Source organism: Candoia aspera, chromosome 1 (genome assembly GCF_035149785.1).
Source record: "Candoia aspera isolate rCanAsp1 chromosome 1, rCanAsp1.hap2, whole genome shotgun sequence".
Classification (NCBI taxonomy): Eukaryota; Metazoa; Chordata; class Lepidosauria; order Squamata; family Boidae; genus Candoia; species Candoia aspera.
Window position 1 is genome coordinate 56838219 of NC_086153.1, and position 27251 is coordinate 56865469.

Genomic DNA, 27251 nt, shown 5'->3' on the forward strand with positions numbered 1-27251 from the left:
TCTGAGAATCATGAAAGCCCCAATAATGGGAGATTAATTCAGAGCTGCTTTCTCAGAAGGTCAAGAAATGGGGAGGTGCAATGTTTGACAGCAATGTTTTTTCTTTTTACCTATTGCAGCCAGCCTCCACAAAGTGAGGAATCAGTTACCAGATGAGAAACTCAAATCCTGAAACACAGTGGGAGGACACATACCTTTTGAATTAGTTTTGTTCTTGCATCCATTCAAACAGGACCTTCCTGCAAGTATAAATCTAATTGTATATCTTAAATGTATTGCTAATGCTGATTATTACTTTAAGCTATCTTGCTTGCTTGCTCTGACAGAAGTGGGGGATTTTCTCCACATCATAATGTGCTTATCTCAAGCGGATAATTCTGATTCAAATAGCCTTTTCATAAAATCAGTAGAAGGACGGTTGCTACATGCTTTATATTTTGCTGCATAGAAGACAGTACCAAGAAAGAAAATGAATATATAAAGTAATGAAAATCAAGCCCAGGAAGGGAAAAGTGTCTTAGGAAATATCCATAATATATTACAATCCGTTAACCACATTTATGAAGCCAGTTATTAAGAATTCATTATATTTTTTCAGATCCAAAGACTTCTGTCCAGTAACATCTAGAAACAGTGATGTCCAAGGTTCATACAACCCATACTTATAACTGACATCATGAATTCCCCTGGAAGACAAAAATATATATACACATACTGTCCTCTTGTGGTGGAAGGTCCTAAGGCATCCATAGATAGGGTAAGCAGTTCCCAGCCCAGTCAAGGAAGGGAAATAATTTTATTCCAAACTCAGAATTTACCCAAAGAACTATAATTTCCAGAGTCTCAATGATCCTGATCCATAGAAAGCCCAATATCAGGGTTATTTTTCTCAGAAGTAGTGCATTGGGTCCAGTATAAAAGAAGCCAAAAATTTAGATAGTTCAAAGGAGAATACTCTCTGTGCACACCTAAGTCTCTAGCCATGTATAGGCAACTTGTGCACATGTTGCTAAACTACAACTCCCAGCTTCTCCCAGCATTGGTTATGCTTCCTAAAGATGCTGGGAGCTGTAGTTCAACAATATCTAGAATGACACAAATTAGCTATCCCTCAGAATTAGAACACAGGAAAATTAATTTCTGATTCTAAATTCAGTGTTCATATTCTTAAATATAGGCACAGAAAAACTACATGATTTGAATACAAGTAAATCTACTAGGGCATCTGTATGTTAGTAATAAACTACAGTAAATCAGTCCTGATTCATGAAATTCTATAGTATGTCTGTCCTATTCACCCTGTATAGTATTTTCATATTGACATAAATCTATGTGGTGTGGAATTTATAGCAGTCCTTGGTTGTGTAGTTATTGGCAATTGCAATTTCTGCCTATGGGGAACAATGTTTGAAAGAAGCCGTCATTTAGACATGGATTTATGCTTGTTTGTTCTTCAGAAATGAGCTCAGTGATCCATAAATTTCCTTTGAAGAAGAAGAGTATGCATTGGAGATATTTATGGATTACAGACAGGCGAATGAGCTGGATAAAGCTCATAACTTAGGGCTTCTATGAAACCAGCACAGAAGAAGCTTATTTGGGAGATTGTCCTCACATCAAGAGCAAAATAATTCATGGGCTACATTCACACAACACATATAACCTTGTCCTTGAAATTTCTAGATTTGCACAATACATGGAACCATAGACTAACCAAAAAACCAGCTGTCAGAACCAAGCCTGCCTCGCCTGCCTCTGACTCAGAGTCAGAGGAGGAATTGGAAACTTACCAGGTTGAAATCGGGGAAATGAAACTCCAGGATGAGCCAGCAGTGCGGGAAGAACCCAAGGCGCTGATTGGCCAAGATTCAGAGGAGGATTTGAATCCTCCAATCAGTGCGCACCAAAGATGGGCTGAAAAGTGCGTGAAGGAGAAAGCAGCCTGATTGGCTACAGGAGACTCCAAGCACACCAAGGATCACAATAAAAGGCAGCTGCGCGGAGACCGAGCTGCCGGAGACCACCAATCCTCCAAGCCTGCAGCTTTGGAAGAAGAGTCCTTACCAGTGTCAGACCCAGTGTCTGTTGCCAAAGAGGAACAAACGCTGTTGCTCCGACCCAAGGAGGGAGTGAATCCTGCATCTGCGACAACAGAGGAATCAGCATCAGCCATGCCCAGCAGCCTTCACCTTGCATCCAGCCTTGCACCTCCGCGATCTCCTCAATGGCATAGTCACACCCTGAAATTCCAGCACCGCCATTTGCCTTCGGCTCTCTGTTACTGCACTTCATATGCTCACCCGTGTTTTGGGATTTCACATCTATCTCGTTCAAGATCTGAGTGTCAATCCAGTCCAGGGCTTCTAGCTGAGTCCAGTCTTGCTTCAAGTTCCCAGCCTTGCTCCAAGCCTCCAGTCCAGAGGATCCAGCCTAGTCCGGGGCTTCCAGCTGAGTCCAGCCTTGCCCTAAGTTCCAAGTCTTGCTCTAAGTCTTCAGTCCTGAGAATTCCGCCTATTCCAGGTTTTCCAGCCGAGTCTAGTCTTGCCTTGAGTTCAAGTCTTGCTTCAAAGATCCAGTGGCCATGTCCAGACCCAACCCAGTCCCAAATTGCCAGCGACCCAGTGTCAGAACAGCCTCCGCGTACCGTTCCAGTTCGAGATCTGTTGCCTCCAGTGCACTGTGTTCCAGCTGCACCCAGTCTGTCAGTCCAGTGAGAGTCCTGCTTCACTGCCTGTTGTGCCCAGTTGGGTTTTTGTATTCAAGGACTTAATTATCGTAAATAGTTATTTAATAAAGAGAGTTTTATAAGACCTTGCCTGGCTGCATAGTCTGAAGAGGACATCGGCTTCACAAGACACAGTAAGCAATGCAAAAGCAAACCAGGGTTCAAACTTACCAAGCTTAATGTTTATTATTATTATTATTATTATTATTATTATTATTATTATTATATTGTTTTTTATGGCTGCATGGTCACCATGTGACTTGGGATGGCTAACAATCAATAAAACATCCACATTAATAATTAAAAACAAAAAGCATTATGCACATGGATAAAAACCCTAGAAAACAAATAGCCATTGCGTTAAACAGGTCTACCTAATATCCAGTTCCAATGCTTAATGGAAGAGCCAGGTCTTTAACATCCTTCAGAAGGCCAGCAAGGTTGAGGCCATCCAAATTTCAGGGAGTATGCTGTCCCATTGGATAGGCAGTATAACAGAGATAGGTCCCATTAGATGGCATTGTTCAATACAGTGGATCCAGTGGATGCCCATGCCTTGTCTATATACATGCTGTAAACGGAGCTTAGGAATAGAGTAGCAGAATGGAGTTTCACATTGGATTGCACGTAGGAGGCTTTTTTTTTTACTCTTCAGATAAAAATGATCATAGAAAAGAGATGGCTTAATTCTTCTGCTAGCACTGAATTTTACATGATGGTATTCCACTTCTGTAATCTAAAATTATATTGTTAGCTTCTTATGATTCTGCTGCCTAGTTCTAATGCTTATGCAGATCTGGCCTCTCAAGCAAACTTGAGATTCCAGACTACCCTGCAAAGAACAATATAAGGAGAGCTCCATAGCTATAGCACTCATGTCATCTGGGTAGGATGTGTTTTCACTGCAGTGTCAGCTTTTAATGGGGCATAGTTTTCCACAAATCTGCAATACTCTATTACAAAGGCCTTTGTTGTTTCAGATCCAATACTGCATCCATCCATCCCATATACGTACAATTTCTTTTCTTGTAAGAATTTAGAGGAGGTGAAAGATGACAGTTTTACAGAACCAGAAAGGAGGTTTTTTTTATACCCAGCAAAAAGAGTTTATTTTATACCTAGCAAACTGAGAGCCAGTTTCGTGTAGTGGTTAAGGTACCAGGCTAGAACCCAGGAGACCGTGAATTTTAGTTCCTGCAGGAACTTACCCAGGCAGTCGCCAGAGTAACACTGACCTGAAGGCACACACACAAAAAGTACAATCAAAGCAGTACAGTTAAGAAAAAACAAGCTATTAGGTACTCTTAACTATAACTGGGGGAGAGATTTGCTCCAAATCGTTTCCTAAACTTATATGTGAAAGTAAATGCATTTATATACTGAAATCTGTAGCTTGGGAGGCTTTAGGTGCAATTCGTAACTCAAAAGATGTATGTCCCAAAATCTATACATTAACCTAGCACATTCACAGTCCACCTTCTTTAAAATTCTTTTATGTCTCTTTCTCAATAATCCCTGGTGGGCTGAAAGATATGATATAAAAGCAAACACAAAAATACACAAATGTGACAGGTAGATAGCCATTACCTAAATAAGTAATCATTGTGTCCAGAACCTTTACTGCTGCACTGTAAATCCCAGAATTCTTTGAGTTCAAGTTGTCCATCACTATAGTCACCACAGAGAACAGGACTGGATTTAAGCCATTTTTAAGGACTGGAATCATAGAGACAACTGATTCTAACGCATACTGGTTCACTTTCTTGTTGGAATCCTGAAGCCTCAGTGTAAAAGTATCGAAAATCTGTTCACATTAAGAAAATAAGCAAATAAATTCTACCATAAACAACATACACAGAAATATGGGAATTATTCCAATGAGTTATGAGACAGTACATGAAAACTTGGTTTTAATAGATTTTTCCAGTGAAATATCTCTTTTGTATTTACCCTCATTTATCAAGTGTTAATAGGTCATTTGCAACAAATCAGACCCTAAATCTGTGAGTACCTTGGCCCTCACTTCCCTTATCTGATGGTCATTCACATTTTGAAATTTTGCACATTTTGTTGATTGGGATCAGCAGTACAACATCTATAGTAATTAAGAAGAAGTGGTGATTATTTGAGTTCTTGATAAGATAGAATATTCTACTGTACATCTCTGAAATCATATCATATTAACTGCCCTTCTAGACCTCTTGTAAATATAAAACATCTCCCAGAAAACTGGAATTTCTACTGCTCTTATTGATAATTGTGCAGAAAATGGTAGGAAACTGGATAATTCCAGTTATCATCCTCCAATTCATTCACCAGGGCCATATTTAGCATAGAGCATAGATGTGACAGTAAAACTAAGCCTGCTAATGTGTAAGGTACAAAAGGATAATTTAAATTTATTAAGGAGGTTATATGGTATGATAGAAAGCCTGCCTTTCTAAGTTTTCTGCCTTCAGGATGGGAGAAAAGAGGCAGAAGTATTTTATGTTTCTATGGGAAGCAATTTTAAAGTGAGAGACTAATAGTATCAGTCTCTCAATGAGATGAAAGCAGAACTGTTCTGCTCCTGATGTTTTAATAGTTAACCAGATAAAGTGGAGCTGGATCTCCAACAAAGAGAGCCCATGTGCCTCAACTATTATGAATAATTCTTCATAAAAATAGCAAATTAGAGAAAACTAAAATAAGCCTAAAATTAATTCATCTGGCTAGGTACTAGGGTGATATGGCCCAATGCAACTTTAATAAATTCATATTTGACTTAAGGATACTGGCATTCATAACTGATACCTGCACAATATTTGAGGAGACAAACTGAGGGTTGTTCTTGCAATGCTCAGCTAGTAAGGCTATTCCATCTATTCGTATCTGAAATTCCTTTGCCATAAGCAGCTCCTTCAGCTGCTCCATTACTTCTATGCTGCAAAGTGAGGAGCAACGAGCTGTAGGCTGCGAGAGGTTAAGAGCATCAGAGGTAGACCTGCAGTTGAAAATTAAACAGCTTTTCACCATATTTCTCAACCACATTATATTACAGTAAACAGTTTTATCTAACATTGAAAGGCAGCACAATTTGTGGCATGCCTAATACATCATTCAAGTTAAACAATGTTCACTTAACCTTCTCTAAGTCACTCCAGATGCAAGATGGCTGAGTCTGAATCACATTCAGAATAGAATGGTAAATTAGGCAAAGGTGGAGTTTAATTTATTTCCTTTACTTGACAAATATATTGCCACCCATTCCTGAATGATTCTGAGCAACATATAAAAGATCTAGCTAACTAATTATATAATATTACAAAACATATATGCAATTAAAAACAATGCAACACAATAAGTAGCATTTTAAAAAATCTCTAAACACTCTAAAAGGCCAGCGGTGGCTTGTTCCACAATAAAAGCCTCATCTCCCAGAAAACTGTTGATGTTTAACACATCTACAGTGAGACCTGCAAAAGACCTGAGGGTGTGGGGCGGGTTATATAGAAGTAGGCAGTGCTGTAGGTTTCATGGACTTAAACTGTGTAAGACTTTCTACAACAAAGTAAGTGCTTTAATTAATCTTGGAAATCAACTGACAAGTGTGGGTGTTTCAGTACAAGGGAGACTTTGAGAACTTCACTTTGCAACCACATTCAGGGCTAGCTGCAATTTCCAATATGTCCCATTAAAAGTACCTTACAATAAACCAAATTTGAGATCATTGTGTAACTGATACACATCTCTCTTCCCCAGGCAGGGACACAACTGGTTTATCAACTCAGCTGATAAAAGGGCACCTTTGACACAGATGTTATGTGACTTCCAGTGTCCACACTGGATTCAAGAGGACTTCAGACAGTGAACCTGTTTCATCCAGAACAAGCATATCATGTGACCCCTAAAGACTGTCCCATAGCAACAACAACAACATCTTGGCTGAATTCAGCTTCCCCTTATTCTCTCACATTCAGTCCCTTGCAGGTTCTTGAGAAGTCAATCCTGAATGTGCAGGAAAGATCAAGTACAGTTTAATATCATCAGCATACTCCTGATAAAAGGCTCCAAACCTACATATGTCCTTTCCAAGAGTTTCACAGACATACTAAATAACATCAACATTCATTGCAGGAATCTGCAGGATAATTCCAAAAGGGTGGAACTGATGTTTGCCAATGCCTTCTTCAGAGAGCACCGAAAGTGATGAAAGTGGAATCTCCACAAAGTGGTGTCTCCAACTTTTTGGCTTCAAAAAGGTAATTATATATTATAATTATATAACAACAGTTGAGGTGAGAGGTCCAGAAACATGAATGGGGACTAACCCTACCATCTCTCACCTTGCGTAGATCTTTTGTCAGACATCTGTATGCTAAATCCAGGATTTAATTCAGACTGAAAAGGTCCAGAGAATCTATTTCCTCTATCAGTTTTTACACTGCCACTGCCTCCTCCTTCAGCTCAGTTAAACACTGACCTGTAACGGCTGAAATGGGCTGAGGAAGCTTCTTAAGCAAAGATCTCACCACCAACATCTTTAAGGTGGTAAAGGCTTAAAGTTATCCACTGGTAGGTAGTCAGTAAACATAATTATGAAAGAAACCCACTGTTTCTTTTCTCCCATCATAAGCATGGCCTAGGCATAATAATAATACCCACAGTATATTATATCTGATTTGATGCATCCCTAGATCTGCAACATAGTTCCTTAAGCTTCTTGCCTTCACACCTCACTATGGGTGATCATAGGTTCACACACAAAAGAGGCAACTCTCAGAAGCCACCATATCAAGCATTGGAGAAATATCATTATTGCACATTTCAGCTAGACTGATGTTAAGATGGTCAACTGGGTTAAAGAAAGCATGCCCAGAGCCACTTGGGATCTATTAATGTCTAGATGTGTTCCAATCTAATCTGATCTCTGCCCTGCAGAGGAGAACATGCTGCAACAGTCTAACCTTCACCACAGAAAGACCAATCTGTCACGTTCGCCGTTTCAATGTCTTTGATACATCGTAACGTTTCACATGTCATTAGATTGATGCGTGTTTCATCTTTCACAGGAGGATGAGAGGGGTTTATCTTTTGGCTGTGCTTTTGGAATGTATTTGGGTTATCTCTTGTGTTCAAGGTTGCTTTCCCAGGCTAGCACTTCTGATGGTTGCCAGCACCTGGGACGGGCGGTGCTGCTGGTAGGGAGGCAGGGTACGTTTGCACCGAGGGGTTTAAGTTTGTATTTGGCATGCTTTTGTTCATTCTCAGCTTTCTCTGTATTTGTCCTAAGTTCCCTAATAAATCAGATTTCATTTAGCAACCTCTTGTGAGTCTGAGTATTTGGGCTGGGCAATCATTACATAAAGCTGAGAATCTTAAGCTCCAAACTCCACTGGCCCCTTTCCAGGAGAAGGCAAGTTGGTCCAACCCTGTGAGGGAGAGCGCCAGCGATGACAGAACCTGATATCGTACTGATGGAAAGTGGGGAGTCGAGTGAAGGGGAACCGGACTCGACCGTGGTGCGCCCCGACAGACCTCCCCAACTGGGGGAGCTCTCAGCGATCCTGGAAGAGGCGAGTTCTGGTCGGAGGGCGAAGCTGGAGGCATGAAAACCACGCCGGAAACTACCGTGACCACCCCGGGTGAGCTGGTCACCTGGGATGAAACCCGAGGGGATGTCTCGGTCGTGGGGGGCCCATCCTGGAGACAGAGGTACCCACTGTCCCCTACAGTGATCCAGGTGCAGCCGAAGGAGGGTTCTCCCACTCCGGACCGTATCCGGGTCTTAGAGTCGAAAATGGACTCGTTAGAAACGATCCTGAAACAGATGAGTCTGGACCTGAGTTCGTTGAAAGAAACACGGGAAGGATCAAGCCAACGGCATTCGACCCCTTTGTCCCATGGGCAGTCCCCGGAGCGGAGAAGGGCGGCACGTCCGCGGGAGGGTGAGCAGGCTGTCCGAGTGGAATTAGCATCGCCGCCCGTACGGTCGCCACCAGCTCCTGAGCTGCAGCTGGCCAGGGAAGTGGAACCCACCGAGCCCTCGGTGGCGGGGCGCAGCCTGTCAGCGGGCGGGCTGAGAGACTTCCCTGTCAAGTTCGATGGGGATCCGACAAAACTCTCATTTTTCCTGACTAATGCTAAGGCATACATGGAGGAATGGGGGTCACTTTTTCGATCGGAAAAAGCTAAGATCATCACCATTGCTACCAAACTAAAAGGGAGGGCGGCAGACTGGTATGTCCAGATGTGCCAGTCGGAAGCGTCCGAACTGGAGAAATTCAATGAGTTCCTTTGGGCTCTAAGGCAGCACTTTGAGGATCCCTTGGCGAAAGAGAGGGCGAAGCGTGCCTTGAAGGAACTCAAGCAGGGATCGAGATCCGTGGCTGATTACGCACTGGAGTTTAAGGCACTGTCCGGAAAGGTGGATGACTGGTCCCAAGCCACCATCATCGAGCTGTTCAAGGATGGCCTGAATACAGAGGTGCTGCGCTGGTCCTTGGGGCGGGACGACCCGTATACTTTGTATGAGTGGATCCAGCTCGCGGGACAGGCCGAACACGCCCATGAGGTGTTCGCCCAGCGGAGGACAGCGAAATCGGGGCGAGAGCTGAAACCCAGTCACCCGCCGAGCACCGGGGGACGACCCGGGCAAAGATCCTGGGAAGAGGAGCGAGAGAAGCGGTATGCGAAGGGACAGTGTCTGCAATGTGGTAAGGAGGGGCATTGAGTGGCGGCATGCCCAAAGGCGAAGGGTGAAGAACGACCGGGGAAGCCAACGGCGAAGTCCCCTTCCCTGCCGAGGAAACAGAAAGCCGCGGTGGCCGAAAGTGAGGGAGACAGTGTGCCGTTCTACGAAGACGAGGGGGAGACAGAACTACTGCAGCCGGCAGGAAACAGCAGCCACCTGCTTTAAAGGGCGCCGCAGGGCAGGTGGTGGAAGAAGGGTGCGAGCCTACCTCGGTGAGTGGCAGTTACCGTATTCTCACGGTGAAGTTAAAGTTGGGCTCCCGATCCAAGACCATAGAAGTATGGGCTATGATTGATTCAGGGTGTTCCAGGTGTTTGATGCACCCCGATGTGGTAGCGGCTCTGGAGCTACCCACATTCCCCTTGCAACGACCCATCGCCTTTACACAGTTGAATGGGTCCATGGCAGGTGGCAAACCGGTCACCCATTTCACGGGTCCAGTGGCTTTGCAGCTGGGCAGCCATCGGGAAGGGTTATCCTTTGTGGTGGCGCCGGTGGGGGGTCCCTTGGTGGTTTTGGGAGTGCCCTGGTTGGTCAAGCAGAATCCTCAGATAAACTGGGTTTATCGGACTATCACCTTTAAGGATGGATTTTATCAAGCACCGGAGGGGAGGGATACCCCAGAGGAGGTGGTAGGGGTAGCGGCAGCTGCGACTCCACATTGCCCGGCCCCTCCTCTGGAAGGCCTGCCGGTGGATTACCAGATGTTTGCTGATGTGTTTGGAGAAAAGGAAGCGGATCAACTGCCCCCTCATCGGAAAATGGATTGTGCCATTGAACTGGTGCCCAACACTCAATTGCCTAAGCCAAAAATCTACTCCATGACGCAAAAGGAATTAACTTTGCTTAGGGACTTTGTGGACAAAAACTTGGCTCGTGGGTTTATCGAGCCAGCTAACTCCCCAGTGGGGGCGCCGGTCCTCTTCTGCCCGAAGAAGGATGGGACATTAAGACTCTGTACCGATTTCCGTGGGCTAAATGCAGTCTCAATTCCCAATAAATATCCTTTGCCATTGATCAAAGACATGTTGTCACATCTGGCCAAAGGAAAAATCTTCTCCAAACTTGATTTGAGAGAAGCCTATTACCGTGTACGAATCAAGGAGGGCGATGAGTGGAAAACGGCATTCAATTGCCCATTGGGTGCATTCCAGTATAAGGTGTTGCCTTTTGGTCTGGCTGGGGCCCCTGGGGTGTTTATGCAATTGATCAATGAGGTACTCCATGAACATCTGTTTAAAGGGGTATTGGTGTATTTGGATGATGTATTGATTTATACTGAGACTATGGAGGAACATGTATCTTTGGTGAAAAGGGTGCTTGGCAAGCTCAGGAAAGCAGAGTTGTATGCTAAACTGTCTAAATGTGCCTTTCACCAAATGCAAATTGACTATTTGGGGTATAGAATTTCAGATAAGGGCATTGAAATGGACCCTGCCAAGGTCCAGGCTATCGTGGATTGGGAAAGCCCTCGCACCCGCAGGCAACTTCAAAGTTTCCTGGGGTTCAGTAATTACTACAGATTATTCATAAGGGGGTTCGCTGAAATTGCCTTGCCACTAACGGAATTACTTCGAACCAAAGGACTTGGGGATACTCGCAGAGTAAAGAATCCAGGGGCGCTGCTGTGGTGGACGCCAGCTTGTCAAGCGGCGTTTGAGCAGCTCAAAGCGGCTTTTACCAAAGAGCCAATTTTACAACACCCTGACCCCTCTAAACCTTTTGTGGTTCAGGCTGATGCCTCCGATTATTCCATTGGGGCATTATTAATGCAAGCTGATGGGGCAGGCTGCCTCAAGCCATGTGCCTACCTGTCCCGCAAGTTCTCTGAGACTGAAAGGCGTTGGCATGTGTGGGAGAAGGAGGCATTTGCAGTGAAAGCTGCATTAGAAGCTTGGCGGCATTTGTTAGAGGGGGCAAATCACCCTTTCGAGGTGTGGATGGACCATAAGAACTTGGAAGCTCTCAGTACCCCTCGCAAATTGAGCCCAAAACAAGTCCGTTGGGCTCAGTTCTTCAATCGATTTAATTTTCAATTGAAGTTTATTCCGGGGAAAAAGAATTTCCTGGCTGACGCGTTGTCACGACAACCCCAGGACTCCGGTGCAGCGCCAGAAGTGGTCAGCACTCTGTGGACGGTGCCCCAACTGGGTATGCAGGCTGTGACGCGCAGCCAAACGCGAGCGCAACAGCCAACCGCCGTGAGCCCCGGACAGCCGACTGCTCTGTCAATTCCTTCCCAGCTGCAACAAAAGTTTCTAAAAGAGTTGAAAACTGATACTTGGTTGCTCGCAAATAAAGACAATGTTACTTTTGACCGGGGTTTTGCTTGGAAATCTAACCGTCTCTACATCCCTGAGAACTTAAGAAAAGATGTGTTGCTCCGTGCACACGATGACAAGGTAGCGGGACATTTTGGTTTTGTAAAAACTTTGCACCTTGTTCGGAGGCAGTTCTGGTGGCCCACCCTACGCAAGGATGTCAAGGAGTATGTTGCCTCCTGTTCTGTCTGCGCTATGTCAAAGCGTAAGGCGGGTAAACCTCAGGGGCTGCTGCAGCCTGTGGCTACCCCAGCTTGCCCTTGGGATGAAATTTCCATGGACTTTATTGTTGAGTTACCACCCAGTCAGCGCAAAACTGTGATTTGGGTGGTCAAAGACTATTTCTCTAAGCAAGCCCATTTCATCCCATGCGTGTCAATTCCTTCTGCACGCCAGTTGGCCCGCCTGTTCTTAGTACACGTGTACAGGCTACACGGATGTCCCTCTCGCTTGATTTCGGACAGGGGCACACAATTCACTTCACAATTTTGGCGGGCGTTCCTCAAACTTCTGGGAACGAAGCAAGCCCTGTCCACGGCGTGGCATCCACAGACGGACGGAGCCACAGAGGCTTTAAGTTCTACGCTTGAGCAATACCTACGGGCTTTTGTGAATTACCAGCAAGACAACTGGGTGGAACTTCTCCTTTTTGCTGAAGTTGCCTACAACAATGCAGTTCATCAAAGCACTGGTCAAACCCCATTTCGTGTCGCACAGGGCAGGGACTTTGTACCCATCCCGGATCTACCGCAACCTTCGGGTGGGTCGACCTCGCCGGGGGATTGGTCGACACAACTAGCAGACTCTTGGCCGGTGATTCAAAAAGCATTGGCTGATGCCCAATTGGATTACAAACATTATGCTGATCAGAAACGTGCCCCTCATCCTGCCTTTCAAGTCGGTGACCTAGTCTATCTATCGACTAAGTTTATTAAGTCCTCGCAACCTTCCAAGAAATTGGCACCTAAATTTGTGGGTCCTTTCCCCATTACCGCACAAATTAACCCTGTAACTTTTAAACTTGACTTGCCACATAATCTTAAACGCTTACATCCTGTTTTTCATTGCAGCTTGCTCAAGCCAAGTAATCGTTCTGACCGATGGCATGATCAACCTCCACCTCCAACCCCCATCATGATTGATGGTCAACAACACTTTGAAGTTAAAGAAATTTTAGATTCTAGATGCCTACGCAATACGCTGCAGTATTTAGTTCGTTGGAAGCATTTCCCTCATCTGGAAAGGGTCGCTGCCTCTGATGTAGCTTCTCCTGTTCTTGTTGCTCGTTTCCATTCTGCTTACCCCACTAAACCAGGTCCCTAGGATTTTTGGGGGGAGGCGGTATGTCATGTTCGCCGTTTCAATGTCTTTGATACATCGTAACATTTCGCATGTCATTAGATTGATGCGTGTTTCATCTTTCACGGGAGGATGAGAGGGGTTTATCTTTTGGCTGTGCTTTTGGAATGTATTTGGGTTATCTCTTGTGTTCAAGGTTGCTTTCCCAGGCTAGCACTTCTGACGGTTGCCAGCACCTGGGACGGGCGGTGCTGCTGGTAGGGAGGCGGGGTACGTTTGCACTGAGGGGTTTAAGTTTGTATTTGGCGTGCTTTTGTTCATTCTCAGCTTTCTCTGTATTTGTCCTAAGTTCCCTAATAAATCAGATTTCATTTAGCAACCTCTTGTGAGTCTGAGTATTTGGGCTGGGCAATCATTACACAATCTAGGGCAAGAGTACATCCTGCCAGTTTCCTTCAAACACAGCTGGTTGTCCCCTTGACTTAATATAAGATCAGGGATGCTATCCTTTTTGCTAGAGACCAAAGCATCATTCAACAAAAAGAAGTATCAAGAGTTGTGGATGCTCAGATGACCTTGGTAGGTATAAGAGGTGGATAGGGAAGTTATTATGATTGAATGGGTTCTCCCTCCCCTCACAGGACTGCCTCTTCTCTGTCCACAAAAAGTCCCTTTGCTCTTATTTTTTTGATAAAGGACTGGTGCCTTTATCAGGCTAAAAATCTCATACCCAGGCCACAACAAGAACAATAAGAATATTAAATATACAAAGAAAATGGGGGTAGGAGGAGAGGGAGTCTACTGAGAAAAAGAATAATTTGTAAATTTGAAAAGTAAATTTAGAGAACAGAGAAAGGAGGAAAGCTCTCTGTTCTTGGTTGTGCAAACGATTTCAAATTATTAAAAACACAGAATCTAAAATGTTCCTAAATACTTCCTTAGTTAAGAATTGCCAATTTCCCGCCCCTTCCCCCAAAAATCCTGTTCTTCTTTATTCCTTGCTGCTCTGTTATTGCTGCTGGTCTTGCTAATTGCTAAAATTTATGATTTCATGCCCCAGCAATGCCATCCAGGTGAGGTTAGTGTCTTACACTCACTGCCCAGCAAGATGGCCTTCCACCAGGCATAGAGCTCTGCAGCAAAGGGCGAGCAGGCAGTGTGTGTGTCCAAAACATTCCTCCCCAAACCATCAAGAGCTCTCTGCAGCTCGAGTGGGAAGACAAATGGTAAATGCAGCTGGCAATTTGCTTCCTTGAGATGGCAGACTTTGAAGAGGCCTTATTAGCATTCTAGGGAAGGGAGAAGAAGATTAGCATCCTAGAGAGGGCTAGGCTGCAAAGTTGGGGTGCCCACTAAAAGGCAGCAAAGAGACACGGTCAAATAACTCTTCACTGGCATCTACTGGCTACTTGGAATGTGCCGCCTAGAGACAGAAACTCTGTTCTAGGGGACAGACAAAACTTTTCACAAGTAACAATCTTCTCTCCTACAGTAAATTAAGGGTTTTCAGCAACAGCATAAATTATGAGGGAAATGGAAAACATCATGCATCCCAAGCAAATGAGTTATGTTTAAAATGGAAGCAAAGGAAAGGCTAGGGAAAGGGAACGAGCTTTCCCCTTGACTCTAGCCTTTCAACATGCAATGGAATATAACAGGTACCTGTCAGCCTTGTGGGGCAAGCCAGACAGCAATCACAACCAAATAAGCTAATTCTACTTTATTGTAAAGCTACATTGACAGAATCTTGCAAGTCTGAAAATACAGTTCTCACCCCTGTTCCCTTTACAGCCTGAGAAACTGGGGAGAGTATCTTCTGAGCCTCTTGCCCTGCCCACTATCTAGCTAGGAGCTAAGCTGTCTCTTATCTGACCATTCCCTTGGCAGTGTCTCTTGGCCCAATCTCCCAAGGTCTTTCCTGTTGGAATGATCAGGGATCAACTCAGCATAGTCTCATAAGCATAAGGGGGTCACTCTAGCAAATTGCATCTCTATTGTGCTTGTGGGATGTCACCTGATTTCCACTTCCTCCTTCTTCTTGGGCTTGGGGATTAACAATCTCCATTACCCTTCTGGCACACATGCATGCAGGAGGTGCTGCAGGAATGCAGCCCTCCCCGAACTATCCTCTGCTACCAAGAACCAGTGATGATTAAGTGCTTTCTACTATGAACCTACCTGTATCCAGATCTACTGAATAAAAGTAAGCTATCTCTATTTTTCTTCATCTAACTACAGTGTGAAGGCTGAATTTATTTCTGAACGTAATTAAACTTAATGTGCAAATTCTCTTTTGGTTCACGCTTCTACTCTGCAAGATTGCTGTTAGCTGCTTGGAGTTCTTTTATTAACCTGTAAAAACTCCATTTCCCACATACCATTACAGCACCTGAGCTTTTTTCAAAGAAAATTTACAGCATGTGTCCCAGTGACATGCCCTGTGTCTTTCCAGAATCCAGATAATCACAGAAGCAGATGATGCTCCCCACCTTACCCTTCTCCTGAAGACAGGCTGTCCAGTGAGATGGTCAAACTGCCACTCTTTGATCCTCGGTAGCTTTTGGCAGAAGGAGCATGGGAGGCCTGATCTTCTGTCCCCTATACAGGTCAAGTCACACAGTCATTTTAACATTCTGATCAATTACACACATCCCACCTTTTCATACAAACTGATTTGTCCATGATGTTAAACCATAATGTGGTTTGGCTGGTTTGGTCTAAGCGTGTTATACAAAACCAGCCACTGTGGCTTGTAAGCCATGGTGCAAGTATTGAGTTGGGTGAACTCTGCCAGTTATGGTGTATTTAATAAAGTAGAGTAAGGAAACAATGGTTTTACTGCCACAAGTGAATGCAGCCAGAGTATTATTAGTTCTTTATGTCACTTCTGAAAAGTACCCAATTGTGCAGTTAATGCCCATGTATTGTATCAGATCTTCTGATTCCCCCTTCAGTCTATACATTTCCAAGGTAGTCCCTGAGCTTACATACTCACTTTCTGTTTAATTGCAGCCATGACATCCCGCAGGTCATGTGACGGTAGATTTTGTTTCAAATACCCATCAAATTTTGAATGAGACATAAGCATGTTCAGCATCTTCCGGCCATAACATCTAATGGAAGAAAGGGAAATTTTATGAAGATCTCTGGAAAACAAAAGTCCATCTTCATTCAGGAGACAGCATGTCCTGCTGTTACCTTGTGTCTTGATGGCAGTCCTGAGCCACCTTGACTAATGTCTGCACTAACAGTTCTGTACTCTCCCGGTTGCCCGAGAGCAGTTTCTCGGCCCCAATTTGTTCCATGACTGTCAGTAAGTGTCCAGCAGCACATTTTCGAATAAGGGGGTTTCGGTGGCTGCAACGAAATGATCATAACTGTCAGAAATAGGGCATATTTTGTATCCAAAGTAGAAAGCTGCCAAGCTGTAGGCTGATGGCAACAACTGTTCTAGCGCACCTTGATCAACAGCACCAGCTTCATCTATTCTACACTGTAAGCTTTTCTTAGAGTATGAATGGGAAAACTCTTTCCCGTGCAAAGGACAGGAATCATAGTCTGCCATGAGCAAAGGCAATTTCCAGCATAATTTACAGGGATGCATAGCATTCTTTCTGTTTTTCTCTGCCACTCCACTTCATGGACAAGTGGTTTAAAGAATAAGCATGGGTCCAAAGAGCTGCAATGCTAGGTCAAATCTCTGGTTTCCACTTATAGGTTCATAGAGAAAGATTCAGCCATCTTCTTGCAGGGATGGGAAAAATTTTCTACCCAGATGCTGCTAAACTACAACACTCAGTGCCCTCTCCATCATGGCCAATAGTGAGGGATTAGGAGCTGTAGTCCTACTACTACTACTAGGAGCTGTAGTCAGCTACATGTGGAGGGCCACACATTTCCCCAAATTACTCTAAGGAATAATTCAGAATTCCCTCCTCCAGCAATTGCCTTCTTTTTTGCAAATACTAGCACTTGCTGCTCATGCCCATACACCAGCGCGGATCAAGACTGCAGATGAAAAGGCAAAGTACATACCTCAGTCCATTGGCCATGAGGGCTGTCATCGCTCGTGAAGGAGTCACACTCTGTGCCACGATACCTAAGGACTGGTCAGCTGCTCTCTGGATGAATTCACTGGTATCACCGGCCTTCTGGAGCAGGACTCGAGAAATCTCTTCAACTTCTTGATCCATGTGCCTCCTCATGGCTTTGGACAATTCAGCAAGTGTCCTGATAGCAAACCTAGACACTTTAGACCGTAGGTTGCTAACCTGATAACAGAAAGTCATATGATCTTATCTACTTTTGCAAATTGTAAAGAACAACAGCCAAAGGACAAACACAGGGCCAATTTCTTGTCTAAGTAAAGACTCAGAAGTCAACAGTATGCCAGATCCCTAGACCAGATGTCTAAAAATGGTGTTTTCTTACTTCTACTTCTACATATTGCTTCTACATACAGAACTTTATTGAATATGTATTTAATTTTTATTGTTAAGTTCCATGAGAACTTGTACCAAGGGGTTGTATGTACAGTACTTGACTAAAAAGCTATTATAAACCTCCCAACTCTAGAATATTCCTTGATACAAGAAACAGAAAACCTATATTGCTGGGTTCCACGTGAGAGCCAGATCTTGCCTTGCCTTTATCTTCACTCACACTTTTAAAACTCCAGAATAAAGTCTATATTTACAATAATTTTAGAGAAAAGTGGGAGATCATAAATTATGCCAATGGTTTCCCAGTATTTGCTGTAGACAGAAGGCATAATGGCCTTTGAAAACTCTGCTGTTAGCAGCCTATCAGCTGTTCAAACAATGAACAGTATGGAAATGGCTTTTGTGACTTTGCTTAGCTCTTGCTTTTTATTAGAAGGGTTTAAAATGAGAGCAATAAAACCTCTCCATTAAGTGGTCAAATATTGTAAACAGGAAGGCTGCTGCAAGCAGCTCCATGAAATTAACTCCCAGGAATGCAAGAATTGGCTAGCTCACAGCATCCAGCATGAATTCTATAGGAAGGCCAAACAGTATTTAGGTCTGGGAAAATGCAGGTGCTGGGTAGGTCTGTGTAATTTAGGTATTATTTCTCTTTTCCTTGGGAGAATTATAAGAATCAGTGAAATTCAGTTGGTAGAATAGAGAGAATTAAGACATTTGTACTTAAGGTACAGCAGTCTTTCCTTCAGAAGGCCTGGAACTCTATACTACAGTATTGTGGGGGATCTCTGTGATAAAAAATGAACGTTTTGCCGAGAATGGTATTTTTGCTACAGACAATACCTGTTTTGACAACAGATGTACCATTTAAACAATGGCAAAAAGATATATCTAAATTTATATGCCAAGGGGGGGGGAACACAAGTTAAATATAAAGTGTTACAAGATTCAAAGGAAAGAGGAGGATTGGATTTACTAGATTTGAAACTGTATTTTGCTGCTTGTTGTTTGGTCTGGATGAAAGAATGGATGTTGCTGAGAAACAGGAGGCTTTTAGTGTTAGAAGGTCATGACCTGAGGTTTGGATGGCATGGATATTTATGGTACAATAAAGTTAAAGTTAATGTGGATTTCAAAAATCATTTTATTAGACGTGCTGTATTGCGAATATAAACCCAGGTTGTGCCTGAAAACACCCTTATGGATCTCAGCTCAAGAAGAAGAGAAGAGAAGAGAAGAGAAGAGAAGAGAAGAGAAGAGAAGAGAAGAGAAGAGAAGAGAAGAGAAAAACAGCAGACAAGGACAAATGGTTGACATATCAGATATAATTGGAAAACCATCAGGGAGAATTTAAAATTAAATCAAGAGAGCAATTAAGAGCATAAGGATATAGCTGTCAATGGTTTTCCCATTTACAGTTACCAGAAAGATTCAAAATGGACAAAAAGATTTATGGTATGGAGCAAAGTTAGATAAAATTTGAAGTACAATTGTGCACTGATAATGAACATGTAATTGCTAAAATGTTTAAACTTTTGTTGAAATTTGAAACAGAGGAAGAACAAGTTAAAGAATGTATGATAAAGTGGGCTAATTTTGGTTATAATATATACATGGACTATATGGGAAAATATTTAATTTTAATTTAATGTATTTAATTTTTTATCCCGCCTTTATTATTTTTATAAATAACTCAAGGCGGCGAACATACCTAATACTCCTTCCTCCTCCTCTTTTCCCCACAACAGCAACCCTGTGAGGTGAGTTGGGCTGAGAGTGACTGGTCCCAGGTCACCCAGCCGGCTTTCATGCCGAAGGCAGGACTAGCACTGTCAGTCTCCTGGTTTCTAGCCCAGTACCTTAACCACTAGACCAGACTGGCTCAAATTTTCATATTTCATATTTTGACCAAATATGTGGTCAAAAGGGTTGAAATTTACATTGTGTTATGATCTTAAAGAGAATTTTTATAAAATGATGTATTATTGGTATATAATGCAAGAGAAATTATCTAGAATGATTAAAGGCGCTTCAGGTGTATGTTGGAAATGTGAACAACATGAAGGGACCTTTTATCATGCTTGGTGGACATGTAAAAAAGCTTAAAAAATTAGTTTTTATCTTCTTTTTAAAAGTTTCAATAAAAATCCTATTTAAAAAAGAAGAAGGCCTGGAACTCTATGACTGCATACAAAAATTTTGCCCATTCATTCATTTATTCATTCATACATACAATTTAGAGCTGTCCAGTTCTAAATTACTCTGGGTGGCAACAACAAACAAAACAGCCCCAACCTACCCTAAGGCCTGAGAGAACAGTCAAGCTTTTAATGACTTTCTGAACATTATTGGGATGGGAGCCATATGGATCTCTGGGGAAATGCTGTTCAGAGGGCAGCTGCTGAGACAGAAAAGGCATCTTTCCAGGTCCTGAGAGGTCCTTTAATTGTTTAATTAAATTCATCAGGATCTTAATACTAAGCTGTAATGAATGAGTTCATACATCACCCCAAGCATAAGCATCCACCGGGGTGGCAGGGGTGGGGGCAAATGAGCAAACTTGCATCACAACATTGCACTGCAAGCCATATTATTTAAATATTTCTTGCAACATCAGGATGCAAATACGAGAGACCAGGCTTTACATCATAATGTCACAAGACACATGATTTTCATATCACTGCAGGATGCACTGAATGCTATGATTCCGAGCCAAAAACAAATAAATTCTGTTATCATGCAGCATTATGTGCAAGCCAAGTCTGTGAAGGAATGGTTCCTTGAAACCGTGGATAACCTTCAGTAGCAAGGTGTTTGGTAAGACAGTATTTATTTGAGAACCTTTCCACTACTACTTTTTTAGATCAAACTTCAGTTTTGATACACAATGGGTTAGTTACCAGAGTACATACAGAGTGCAACTGTACAACATGACATAAATATATATAAGACTAGCTTTGTTTAATGCCTAAGAATGTATGCTTTCACAGATTTGATTGCATATAAACAAATTAAAAGTAAAACTTGCCCTTCATCCAGTTTCAAATACACATATGCAGAGGATTTCTCCTTTTCCTAACCATTGTTTTATGTCCTTCATAACCAACATGATCTGGAGATCCAGATTCCTAAGATTTATTTATTATTTATTTTGATGCCTTTGAGTCAGTGTTGACTCTTGGCAACTGCCTGGACAAGTCCTTGCAGTTATCTTGACAACATTTTCAGAAAGGGTTTGCCCTTTCCTCCTTCTTAGGGCTGAGAGAGAGTGACTGGCCCAAGGTCACCCAGTTGGCTTCATGCCTAGGCAGGACTAGAACTCACAGTCTCCCGGTTTCTAGCCTGGTGCCTTAACCACTGCACCAAACTGGCTCTCATAGATTCCTAAGTACTAAAACCAAAATGTTCGATTTCTTTTTCTCTCTTTTCTGACAGATAATTTGCCAGTTTTCTTTTACATATAGAATGTATTTATTATATAAAATTGTGGCAGTGTCCATGCCATATATCTTACATAGAAGAAGCCATAACTCAGTGGAGAACATATGCTTTCTATGCAGAAAAACACCTGTGGTTGCATTTCTAAACCTGCTTCCATTAGACTTGACAAAAAATATATGCTTTCACAGTTAGACATGTTTCTTAGGCTTCTACTTAGCTGTCTAAGATCTGGGAAATTTGTCATGAGTAGGCTACCTGAACAAGCATATCCCAGTCTGCAAAATACAATGATGCTCCATTTCTATCCACTATCTAAAACACAGTTGAATACTGTGTAGAGTGGATGTTCACAGCAGCAAGAACAAATTTTATGCCTTAAAATCCTAACTGGTTTGTGAGAAGAGAGGCCTTTCTCAAGACAGGCCTCTCTTTTTTTGTTCATAGACGCCTCCCCTGAATCAAAAGGACAGTGAAGCAACACAGTTAGATGCACCCTCAGTTATTTGAAGGACTCCCTTGATCATATGAATCTGAGGAGAGGAGAGGACAGGAGCAGCAGCAAATGTTTTGCTCATCACTGGGAAAAAAATTGCAAAGAAAGCTGGTTTTGAGATCCTACACCAGAGCCAACTACAGTATGGGGGTAAAGAACGTATACAGCATATGCTTGATGTATCTGTATATATCTATACCAGGATGCACATCACTGAACCCAGTCCTAAGGTAGTAATAGTGACTGCAGAAGAGTCCCAAATGGCCCCATAGACTGGGGAGGAAGGAAAAAAAAAATCACTGGCTTGCAAAAGCTAGACACACTCCAGACACAAAAAGATACTCTAAAGTAGCCTTCCTTCAACTAGAGCTGTTCAGATATCTTGGGACTCAACTCTCAGCATTCCACCTGATTAGAAATATGAGGACAGCAGCAGGATGGGAAGGTGCTGTAAAAATGTGTGTAGGAAATGTACAGCTCTGTTCAATTCTGCACTTCAGCCTACTGAACCATATTCATCCATCCATCCATTTTATTCCTGCTGCAATCAACTGGACTCTGGGAAGTTTACAAGAATTTTATAAAGCAAATAAAATAATAAAACACCCATAGTTTTTTTAAGTATGTTAAAATCAAAACAGTAACAATCGACAATCAACTTATTATTCCCAGGTTATTATTATTATTCCCAATTTATTATTCTCAGACCCTATAAGCCTTCTGAAACAGCTTCCAAAAAGCTAACAAGGTGGGGGAAGTCTTAATTGTACAGCACAGGCACAGCCACTGAAAACGGCGCCTCTTGAGTTCCAGCCCCTGTCACTTTGCAATGGTGGAGGTGGACCCTTGTATCTGCTGGAATGCATGGATTTTTACACTTCATTCTGCTCCATTCTCCCCATCTTTTGCTCCTCTATCGCTCTCCTCATCAGAATAAAGTATACATTATATCAAAGCATATTTTTCAAAAACAGTTTTATACAAATACAGATATGTGCACATTTGATTGCTTTGTGTACCTTGTTTTCATGAAATTTTACTCCCATCCTGGAGATAATAAAAAGTTTATTAATTAACTTTTTTTTCAGTGTAGATAAATATAAATAGCACATTGGGCAGACACACAGGTGCACAAAAGTATGAAAGCTGCTTGGAGGCACACTGACTAAATAGAAACAGATTGGAAAGCATCAGGTAATCCACCAGAGAAGATTGATTGCACATACGTTAAATATTCATTTCCCACCTCTTTTGTAGCTGCCAAGGAAACATCATGAAGTCTACCCTGCAGAACTTCTGAATGGCAGGTAGCCAAGCATATGATGTTGAAGAGTCCTTTTTCCTTCAGGTGCCTGAAATACAGTTATCAGAAAGATGGAAAGAGAGAAAAAGAGAAGAGAAGTCATTAGTCTCACCTGGCATTTTGCAGAAAGCTCATTTCTCACAGTGGTGAGAGGGTGTGAAAATGAGATATGTCACAAAAGTCACTAGGTAGGACTATAGAAAAGCAAAGACTCTGAATTTAACAGAAGTTCTCATACACAATGGATTTTAAAACTACTGGTGGGAAAATGTCTTTCATCACCAGTGTATACGCCAGACAGAATCTCCTGCAAATTCATCTGAATAAAAGAGGATGTTTGATCTGTTAGTACCGCACAATAGGTTCCATTCTTGGAAAAGGCTGAGACCAATGCAGCAGGTTTCTCTCCTCCAGGAGAGAAAGCTTGCATTCCACCTCCCGCTACTTTGTTTTTGTTGACCCTAGTATGCTCCCCAGCACCATCTCTCTGCATTAACAACTGCGCCCTCCAAAGTGAGCTGCATTTTCATGTTGTTGCATGGCATTCTGGGAGTATCCTCAGCAGAAGCATGGGGGGGGGGAGTTAAGTGCAGCTGTGTAATCTAAGGCCAGCCCCTTTTAAACTGTATGTGCAACATTTATTTAAAAAGGGACAGGGCCTTGTCATGCAGTTGTAGCACCAACTTCACTTTTTTGATCCCTCCTATAGATGTCTCTGCCTCAGCTTCTTCCTCCCCTAGACTGGCCAGTCCCACCAGCTGCCCTGTGAGGGAGCACTAAAAATTACAATTACATATGGAACCCATCCCTCTTCCTTGTTTTTCCTTCTCTGCATTGGCTTTTTGTGGTGAGAAAAAAATAAGCAGTGGCCACATTAACTGGCCACAGTGCATTGCAAAGCCAAGTCTCAAAAGAGCCACAGAGTTATGGGGACTCACTGCAAGGTACCATGATGCCCTCACTTGGGAGAGGAGGGGAGGGGAAATCGCAGGAGGTGGAATGAGGCATGAATTCTTGACATAGGGGACCTACCTGCTCTGTACCTACAGAAAAAAATGTTGTAAATCTATCCATGCTGCCTTTCCTCCTGGGTGCAGGGTGTGAAGACTACCAGAAGCCTCATAGTATTCTGAAGACACAGAAGTTACACCTATGTGGTTTTGGGGAACACACGCATCTGAGAAAATTGCCACCCTTTCCCATTGTCTTTTTTTCCATTTCCCCCATTTTGAAGAAGTTTCCTCTTTTGAAATGAAACATAATTGTATTGCCCTTCCTGTCCAACCTTCCTTTATGCAGAAATTACAAATATTAACATTTTGGTTCTTTCTGCAATGTGTACATCCTGCATTAGGTCCTGAGCATTACAGACTTTCATCCAGATTAGAAAATAATGTTCTTCCTTTCCTTACCAATCATTGCTACTGAGCCACTTCAGAGCATCGATTAACTCATGTTCTGGGTGAGACAATGGCCTTATTTCAAAGGCATCCCTATTTACAAGGTCCTCTTCCCATTCCGGAGAGTGCTGGAGATTCGCTGGCAGGGAATTAGCTGTAAACGTAAAATAACATTCAAAGCATATCAATGGATGTATATACGAGTCACATCCTACTGAAACACGATAGTTTTGCAGGGTTCAGAATAGGAGAAGTAGACTCAGCAAATTCATGTCTTTTCCTCCCAGGTGTTTCCTCCCTGGTTCTTTCAGGGATGTGAAATAAAACCCCTCAGGACTCAAAGATGGAGTTGCCATTGTCTGCCACCAAAGCAGCAGTCATATCCCAGCAACTCAGGTTGCAGGTGCATCCTCACAACAGCTCTTCTGGCCTCCTAGCTTTTGTCTTTCCAAAAGTAATAATAATCATCATCCCTGAAACAGACAAATTGTTCCCTTACAACTTTTCATCCTTCAGGTACACTAGACTACAATTCTAATCATCTCCAACTAGCCAACCTGCTGACTGGGGGCCAGGAAAGATTGTAGGGCAACAAATCTGGAGAGTTTCAGATTGGCGAAAGCCATCCTCTTATCTTTATATGGCTGCTTAGTGTTTTTATTTTGCCAGGAATCCTCTCCATCAGACTGGCAGACAGCTTTGCAGCCCTGAAGTTGCCCAACTGGGCTAGCTGCTGCCTAACAATTTCACTGAACCAAGTTGTCCCAATACAGAGAGACACAGAGGGTCTAGCTCTTGCCCAGTAAGGTCAAGCAAAGGCTTGATGTGGCATTACAGCCAAATTGACCTGAGTTATGTGCTGCTTACAAGGACCTTGAAAATACTGACTGGGCAGATTCCTTGATCCTGTCTCAAAAAAAAATGCAAAGTTGTTTCCCCCCTGCTCTTCGTCATTCAGAGGGTAAAAGGAGGAACTAGAATACAGGAGATATGCCCTCAAGGAAACCTTAACCTAGCAGGCAGGGACTACTTTCCTGATTTCTAGCAGACACCAAAGCAGATCTGAAGCTACTGGGAAGGCCAACTGGGACATGTATGCTGTCCCTCAACATTGCGCAATAACCCTCAGGTAGAATTCCTGCCCGTAAAAGGAAGAACTGTGCCATACAATTAAGAGCATTGCATGATGCATATGTTTTGCTGGATGTGTCATTCAAAGTGCAGATGAGAATTGCCAATTTGAATGCCCTCCTGTATCAAAAAGGCCTCTGCAAACGTTGAAATCAAGAATGACAGAAAGGTGCCTATCCTAGGAAAAGTGCTTTTCTGAAAATATCACCTGAATCCTTTCAGCCATGTTTGTTAGCTTGATGGAAAGGAAAATACTTTCAGGCTGGTTTTCTAAAGCAGAAGAAAATTTGTGTGCATGTGTGTTTGTCTTGTCCTTGTAAAATCATCCCTCCAACAGTGAGATATAAATCCTAAGAGGAGACAGGGTGAGGGACCTCCTCCCATGGGGGTATTTTAGACCAGTAAGCAAGGAGTTGGAGAGTGATAGAAAGATGAACAACAGAACAAACTTCAACAGCATCTCACAGCAATGAAATCGGCTCAGAAACAACACGCAAAATATTCTAAATAAGCTCTACAGCATCCTGAAAATGAGGGAGGAAAACAAAAGCCCCTTTTGGAAAGAAAAAGAACACAGAAGACAAGTTTTGGCACAGGTTTAAATAGACGCCTTTTTCCCCCCCCCTTACTGAAAAGGTAGCTTTCTATTTTCTGGGATTTTTATCAAAAATAACAAAGCATTTGAAACTTGCCATTCATATCTGTTTCAAATAAGAATTTCTTGATTGTGTTGAACATTCTTCTAAAAACTTTATTACGTTTAATCTTCTTGGGACAAAATATTAAAATAATTCAGCATACAGTACATCCTAGATGTGCTAGTTATTTGGAGTCTAGGTGCCTAGGATAGTTTAGGATAGCTTTTTTTGTAGTATATGTTTGTGGTCATCAGATTGTTTAAAATGTACTATTTATAAACACCTCAAATCCCCTCCTGTGTTCTTGAAATCATTTTTCCCCCATTTGGACCCTTCTAATAAATACTGGATAATAAATTAATGTTGGGAGAGGCAAAGACACATTTGCAACAGTGCTGGGGGGAAAGCAGACAGAAGAGACACTGAACTACATCTTCTTTTCCCTTCTCCATATTGTTACACTTTTGTTCCTCTGCCTATACCAAACACAGGGAATTGCTTTCTCTGCCCACCACCCTTCTGTGTTTCCATGTACAGCTCTGTTTGCATTTAAGCATCTCCTTTTCCAGACTGTATCACCATAAGTTTATTATCTCACTTTTCCCATTTACAGTTTCACAATTTTTTCACCAGCATCATCTCTCAGTTGTGTCCTGTTCCCCCTTCAATCTTCTATGCAGGACCTTTGTAGCTCTCTTGCCTCTGACATGCTGAGGACTGTAAGCAAGGTTAGAGGCTACCACAGACTGGAAGAGATGGTGCCAAATTCATCTGCATCTCTGAATCCAAAACTGAAGAAGAATAATTCAAGCATAGCCATAGACATTCAACTTCTTCCATTCACATATTCCTTTGGCAAGCCTGGTCAGATCTTTCATAATCTGGTGTCCTCTGGCTATCTTGCCATGCTGGCAGGAGATTCTGGGACCTATAGTTCTAGTTCCCTTAAGGAAGACTACCTTAGATGTTCTTACCAACACTAGAAAAGGCCACAAACAATGAATATTTGAAACCCCCTAGGAGGTTCCAATAAACAGGGAAGGGTCTACAATCAGCCTACTGATCGTACATTTTGCAAACCTAGTTTTACACATAAAAAGACCCTAAAATTGCAAAATGGTTTTGCATCTTTTTCATAGCAATTAGCATGCTGCTTCAATAAAATAAAATGCTATTCTGGTTTTGTACCTCTCAAGAAGCTCCAATCTCTTTCAGCCTATGCAGTCTTGTGCCAAATGTTAGCATCATCACTGAAATCAAGTTGATTGGCCTAAAAAATTCTTTTAAGCATAAACCACCCTGTCAAAATCCAAATGAGAGATAGC

General features: G+C 42.6%; 1 protein-coding gene across 1 annotated transcript in view; it reads right to left on the bottom strand.

Moving 5' to 3' along the window:
• Positions 1 to 27251, bottom strand: part of TOGARAM2 (TOG array regulator of axonemal microtubules 2) — a 57776-nt gene that overhangs the window by 7252 nt on the left and 23273 nt on the right. Inside the window, exons 10-17 of the mRNA XM_063289629.1 lie at positions 24170 to 24311; positions 22701 to 22806; positions 17114 to 17349; positions 16277 to 16435; positions 16074 to 16191; positions 15573 to 15676; positions 5519 to 5708; positions 4313 to 4529 (exon numbers count right to left, since the gene is read on the bottom strand). Of these exons, the coding sequence (XP_063145699.1) occupies positions 4313 to 4529; positions 5519 to 5708; positions 15573 to 15676; positions 16074 to 16191; positions 16277 to 16435; positions 17114 to 17349; positions 22701 to 22806; positions 24170 to 24311 (1272 nt within the window). The remainder of the gene's footprint in view (positions 1 to 4312; positions 4530 to 5518; positions 5709 to 15572; positions 15677 to 16073; positions 16192 to 16276; positions 16436 to 17113; positions 17350 to 22700; positions 22807 to 24169; positions 24312 to 27251) is intronic.